Here is a 6,683-nt window from a genome sequence, read left to right on the forward strand (position 1 = left end):
TGTGGAATCCAACGGATTTACGCATTTGGCTGAAAGAGCCACAGAGTGACATGAACTCCAACCAACTGCTCCATTAGACTCCATGTTAATTCTGACCGCTAATTTCTCAAAGAAAGCAGACGGTACCAGTTTTGTATATTGCTCTGGAGCTCACATTTTTTAACACCACAAACATAAAAACCACATCAGCGCGTTCGGAGTCTTATCTTTCTCACGGTATCCATATTTTGGCACTCAGACTTCTGCTAATTTGTTAAAAGGAGGTTTTGTTGAAAATCACTGATTATTGTAATGTTTCTTAATCAGTCTGCCTTTTTAAACCTCCTCTCTGTCTGTCTCTCTTTATGTCTGTCTCTCTCTCTCTCGCTCTCTCTATCATACAGTCATTCAGGTCGTAGATATTTTTAGAGAACCCCCCCCCCTCCCATTTTCAACATACTATATTATGACTTTTTTATGATTGTAAACATTTCCAAGTATCCAACTATTTGACAAAATTCAGTCATAAATAATCATTAATTTTATTGAATCACAATAACTTAAGACTAGTACAGTGAGCCCTGGACAGACCAGTGATGACAAACTGCATCAATCTGCTCTGATGTAAAGAGACTGTACACAAAATACTCCTTTTGAAGTCCTGTAACAAATCAGCTAGAAAAAGTCATCAAAATGCTGCAAGATAATCAACTATTTACAAGGTTATGTTACATACAAAAAATGTACATAGCAAAGAAGGCTTAACATTCATTGAGTTTGTGAGTAATAAACTGACAGACTGGGCAAATGCTTTCACAACATCCACACCTCTTCGAGCAGACTTTACTCGAGACAAACAGAGGAATCAGTCTCTTTGTGCTTACAAGTACCATAGCAGGAGAGCCTCTAGAATCTACAGACATACATATGGACAAAGAACATAGGGCCTAACAAATCTGATTCCATGCTGTATATTTCGGCAGTGCTGAAAACCACGCACATTCAGCTTTTGGCTTCCATTTGGAGATCAGAATGAATGTTGCATAGGATCTGTGAGTAAAACACTGAATGCCATGGACGTTGTGCTGGATGACATGACCCCATGGCATTTAAATAGCGCCTGCCCTTCCCAGAAGGTAGGCTGGGAGGTTTTAGGAAAATAAAAAGTACAATATTCTTTACATTTTAAGCCACAGAAATAACGTCAAACTGTTTTACATCATCATTCAACCACAAGTACCTTTATACCTTTTAACCTCCGATTAATTATATCACTATAAACAAAGCAGCATATACACTAGTTTTCACTTAATTAGTTGAACATGTTTGTTAGGACAGTTCTGTTCATCACAAATCACATAAAACAGAACTATGAGCGTGACGAAAGCACAGTTAAAGGATGGGGATGAGGTATAAAATCAACACATCTTCTTAAACTTCCCTCACCCAATCAACCTGCAAAACGTTCAAATTTCGAGCACCAAAACACATCAATATATTTTTATTTCTTGCTAGTGGTCCGAATATTTACACCAGCTTCACGGCACTGGGTTATACATGCATACACTTTAATTTGAAACCCAAAGTACTGCTTTTCATTCATGTCTCAATCCCATAGCGTTGGTGTTTGATATGACGAGAGGTCGACGCTGCTCCTCGACAACCCGAGGTGCTCGAGGAGAGTTGACGTGGAGCCCTGTTAGGTTTACAGCCATTTAGACAAATAAAAAAATCTGCTAATGCGCATAGTCTGTTAGAAAAGAGTAAGGCATTGTTTTGAATTCAGTCCAGCACCAAAAGAGATTTGTGCTACAACAGCCTGTTTGGGCCAATGTGCATGGAGATCTAAAAGGATTATGAAGTAGTCAAAATTAGAAGTGGTGGAGCTGTTGTTTGTGAAGTTACACAGAAAGTTACAACACAGATGGAAAAGGATATCGTGACAAACATGGTACAAGTTTAAAGGATAAATCCAGCCATGGTGAATGTTTGTTTCCAAGCTAGTGCCCTTTACTACTGAAAGTCTCAGGAATCAAAAGAGATTTAGTAAATTAGATTTAGTCCTTGCCTTGTCTTGCTTTGTAAAATAACTTACAGATGTTAGTGTCTGTGTTTACAGCTGTGTGTTTGGCCAATACAACTGTATGTAATGTACTTAATGTTATTCTGCTCCTCTACTCTGGTAGAACCACAGTTTCTCAGACAGGATGTAACCACTGAAGACCTTGAGGAACAGCACCATATGTGTCAACTTAAAGGGTCAGCAAGGATTGTGGTGAGAATATTTGGACTTTCACATTGTCCTGGTGGTGATGCAATGTTGCTACAGTTTAACTAACTTTCTTATTATCATGTTTATATCACAGATTTGCATTTTTAAACACCAGTTCTTTTTTTTGTTTGTGTCCATGAAGGGCTTTGAATTCAGACATGGGCTCTCAATTACTTTTTGTGGATTCATATCTGTTTCATGACCTACTACTACACCACATGAATAAAATCAAACAGTGAATAGAGTTTGGATGTATTCATGAACAATCACTGAGGAGTTTTTCGAAGTGTGAGCGGGCATGCTGTGGGACTTAACATTCACTTTGCCCTGATTTATTCTTCAGCAACCACAGAGGCAACTTTAGCCACAGAGGAGGAGGAAGAGCACAAAGCTGCTGGCTGTTCATCCATCCAACCAGCAGCCTCATCGGTGTCCTCAGCGGCTGGTAGTTCAGGCTCACCGATGCTCCAGAGACAAGTGTCTGTATCGCCATCTGCAGGCAGCTCAGACACACTGCAGCTGGGCAGGGACAGGAGTATCCACGCCTGATAGGAGGACCGCTGGCTGGTATATGCTGATGATGGTAATGATGGCGCCTCACCAACCGTGACAGGCTGTGTGCTTTTATTCTGTCTGTCTGAAGTAGAAGTCAGGCTCCTGTCAGAGGAGCCACTGGCCACAGCGGTGAAAAAAACAACTAAACAGAGCAGTGCAGTTGAAACCTGTTGCCTGTTTTCTGAAATGCAATTTGAACCTTCTTAAATATTTGGGTTACCTGCACCCAAATTAAGGTGGCTGGATTTTACTCTAAAGAAGATGTTCTCACAGTTGTTGTGAAAACCGATCCCAGTGTGACATCACAAGGTGGACTCCAGCGACGTGTCCAGGATGTCGTCCTGGTGGCTGTTGCTGTTGGAGTCGCTGTCGTAGCTCTGCGGGCTCGATGACGTCGCCGCCTCCTTCAGACGCATCAGCATGTTCATCTGTCACCAGAATCAATGTGTCAGTCTGATCACGCTTTACCAGTGGCGGGCTGTGCATTTTATACCTGGGCCTCCTGTGCTGTCCTACTGAGCTACGGTTATTTGTTTCTATCGGTGTAATAATACACGTATTCGTATTAAACCGTTTGGTACGAGACTTACGAACCGTACAATACGTTTGTATAATACTAGTGCATTTGGAAAATGCAGAAGCTTAAATTGTGGGAAATATAATGTTTTCGGTGGACTGCGCTCACGGAACACCGGGCTGAATCTGATTGGATACAAGCTCTCCTTAACACAAGCTGTGCTGGAAGCAGAGCAACAGAGGAAGACAGGAGCTGTGCAATGGGAACAAAAATTATAATACATGTAGTGTATTTGTGAAAAATTATAAAATAGCTATAACTTTGTGATTCTGTTTAGGCCAGCAGAGAAGGCTTAGCTGGCCCTGACGGCCCACCACTGCGCTTTACAACTCAGAACAACTCGACGTCCACTTAGTATCTTTCAATCTCTATTGCAGAAAGGAGTTAAAACTCTTAAGTAAGTCACTGACACTAGCTAAACACAAGAACGCTCTAAAGATGTTTCTTTACTTGACAGCTTTAACTTAATGTGAGATAGTTATGTTTGTTTTTGTAATCTTCTTATTTATCATTTTTGTGTTTGACTTGATTTGTTGATTGAGGCGTGTAAAGAGGCCTTGATTGTTTGTACTTGTTATTTTCTCAATAAAATAAAGAAAGGATACTATATATTTGTGCATGACTGCTCTTTCTCAGGCGAATCTGCTCTTCACATGTATTGTTGCTCACCAGTGGGTCTGCGTCGCTGTCGCTCTGTGGTGGCTCTTTCCTGACTCCTTCCCTCGGGGCAGAGTAGCCATCGAACCCCACATCCTCTGGGCGGAGCTGCAGCAGCGGGGGCCAATCAGCCGGAGTGGAGGTGGCTGACCACGGGTAGGTGTCAATCACCCAGGCAGCAGGGTTCTCCCACGCAGCCCTGCGGCCATAGAGCTACAGAGAAGCACAGAATATAGCACTGAAACACACCAGAAGATGCTCTGAGGCACATTTTAAGTTCTGGACTTAATGGCTTGGAGCAGTTTGTAGTTTGAAGTTCAGTTTTTCGAGTATTTACTGAAGGCCAGTTTTATGTGGAAATTGCTTTTCCTCTAAAATGGGTGCACTAGGTAAGAAAAAAAATAAAGACAAATCTAAATGACAGCAGGCAACACTGAAAGCTGCTCTGAAGCCTCAGTAACACAAGCCGCCTTGTGGTTGTATCCCTCCGCCAAAGTTCACCTCCATGTCTGTCCAACATGCCACAGAAAAGTCACAGTATAGTAAGTCACAAAAAATGTCATAAAATATAGTAGAGTAAGTCATAAAAATTCATAGTATGTCATTAAAAAAAAACATGGAAATGTCCTAAAAAGACATAATATAGCATGTCAAAAAATGTCACAAAACAGTCTTCATTAATTATTAATTTGACGGTTTATTATGTCATACATATACAGTTTCATAAAAAAAGTCATAAATAAGTCATAGTATAGTAAGTTATTAAAAATGTCTTAGTATACTGTATCATGTCATGAAAAGTAAAAATAAATCATATGTCATAAAAGTCATAGTATAGTATGTCATAAAAGTAATACGTTATAATAGTTATTTTTTAAGTTGTGTATTTAAAAAAATAAAGTCACAGTATAGTGTGTCAGAAAGGAAGTCACAGTATATATTATGCCATAAAAATGTCATAAACAGTTTGTGCCAAATGTCAAAGGTGTCCTGAGAACCTGATCATCCCATCGGTCACAGCTGTCTCGGACGAATAAAATTCCATTGCAGCATCTCTACATTGTGATTTCTCTACTGAACTACGCTGACCTACACTCCCACTCTGAGGTTGCATTCTGGTAATTAGCTGCTGCCTAATTAAACCAGATGCTAATTACATGCAGATTAGAAGTACAAATTGAATCCATTTCCCTTTGATGAACACAACCCCGGTCTTCTGAGGGGGCAGATCTGAACAGTTGTATTGTTCTCTGACTCATTACACTTCTACTTCAATCAGCTGGATCCTTTAGTTTAAAAGTCCCCTCAGGATGTCGAATCATGTCTCTTTATTATTTAATTTCATTCTTACAGCTAAAAACATCATAAACTGAAATAAAAATGTAATCCTTTGTTCTTTGGCCAGAGCATAATCAGTCCATCATTTTCTATTTCTATAGATATCAAGAGAATTATGTGCGTGCGTTACCTGCAGTCCCTCCCGTACGGCCTCCAGCATGTAGGGGATGATGGAGTAATTCCAGAGGTCAGTGAACCAAACCCTGGATCCCTCCACGTCCATGGGACAGGACAAGAAGAGACGAGGTCCTGCACGCCACAGAGCGGGGGAAGTAAGACACTGATTGTTTCTACGCATTGACGTTTCATAAAGGATCCCAAATCAATCGTGGATCTTTCTCTTACCGATGGTGACGTCAGAGGAGCTGTGTGTCTCCAGGAAGCGGTTGAGGTGGTGCCAAACACGCGGGATCCAGTCGATGATCCTCACCAGCTCCATGTTGCGCGTTCGGCTGCCGATCTCCGTCTCGATCAGCTTCCGCCTCAGGTAGCGGCCGAGGAAGCCTTTCACCGGCTCCACGTGGTTGGCACACAGCACCCACCTGATCAGAAAACAGACATGTATAACTGTTCATTATCACACAAAACGGTAAAAGCTTCCTCCAGGTTGAAATGCATCTCGTCAATCTCTCAATATGTCAAACACAGTGTGTGTATCAGCAGCCGTTTACCTGAAGTTGTGGTGAAGCTGCAGGTTGGGGGCAGATGACGTGGCTTGGCTCATGGTGCCGATAATGTAAGGGCTGAAATGAGAGAAACACACTGATTATTATTCTTTCTGTCGGCTCCAACAAGTTGTACGATACTTAATAAGTCAGTGGACACGTTGCGTTAAAGTAGCGCCATTGAGAGGGTGTTACTCTGCTTTGTGGTGTAAGTCCTGTAAGCTGTTCTAACAGGGCTCTACCTTCAGTTGACATGACGAGTGAAGCGAAACATCTTTTGGTTAACTGCCATACTGTACCAATGTACATACTTTTAACAAATCTGCATATTATCAGTCCTCACTCAGGAGTAATACATTTGAAATTCAACATCATTTTTTAGCATGATTGGGCAGATACAGTAGATGTGTGTGTGCGTGTGTGAGAACTGACCAGTGCTGGTAGTTGCAGTTGAAGACGCCGTTGAAGATCTCTCCCAGGGAGCTGACGTGGTGCAGGTTGTCCAGAATGACCACCAGAGGGCTGTCTGCACCCGGGACACCGCTGCACTGTTCAGCCAAACCAGACAAGTACTGACGCAACTCCTACACACACAGAGAGAGAGAGAGAGAGAGAGAGAGAGAGAGAGAGAGAGAGAGAG

General features: G+C 41.8%; 1 protein-coding gene across 7 annotated transcripts in view; it reads right to left on the reverse strand.

The window, feature by feature from the left end:
- Positions 1-506: 506 nt before the first annotated feature.
- nav2a (neuron navigator 2a) overlaps positions 507-6,683 on the reverse strand; it is a 212,503-nt gene continuing 206,326 nt past the window's right edge. For 5 of the 7 annotated variants that reach the window (XM_031848283.1, XM_031848285.1, XM_031848284.1 and 2 more), the window contains 6 exons: positions 6,476-6,627; positions 6,050-6,121; positions 5,724-5,920; positions 5,509-5,627; positions 4,053-4,253; positions 507-3,234 (listed from right to left, as the gene is read on the reverse strand). In XM_031848283.1, the coding sequence (XP_031704143.1) occupies positions 3,109-3,234; positions 4,053-4,253; positions 5,509-5,627; positions 5,724-5,920; positions 6,050-6,121; positions 6,476-6,627 (867 nt within the window). In that variant the 3' untranslated portion in view covers positions 507-3,108. The remainder of the gene's footprint in view (positions 3,235-4,052; positions 4,254-5,508; positions 5,628-5,723; positions 5,921-6,049; positions 6,122-6,475; positions 6,628-6,683) is intronic. The other 2 variants (XM_031848286.1, XM_031848287.1) reach the window with 1 other exon arrangement.

Source organism: Anarrhichthys ocellatus, unplaced genomic scaffold (assembly GCF_004355925.1).
Source record: "Anarrhichthys ocellatus isolate YVR2014 unplaced genomic scaffold, GSC_Weel_1.0 scaffold8, whole genome shotgun sequence".
Classification (NCBI taxonomy): Eukaryota; Metazoa; Chordata; class Actinopteri; order Perciformes; family Anarhichadidae; genus Anarrhichthys; species Anarrhichthys ocellatus.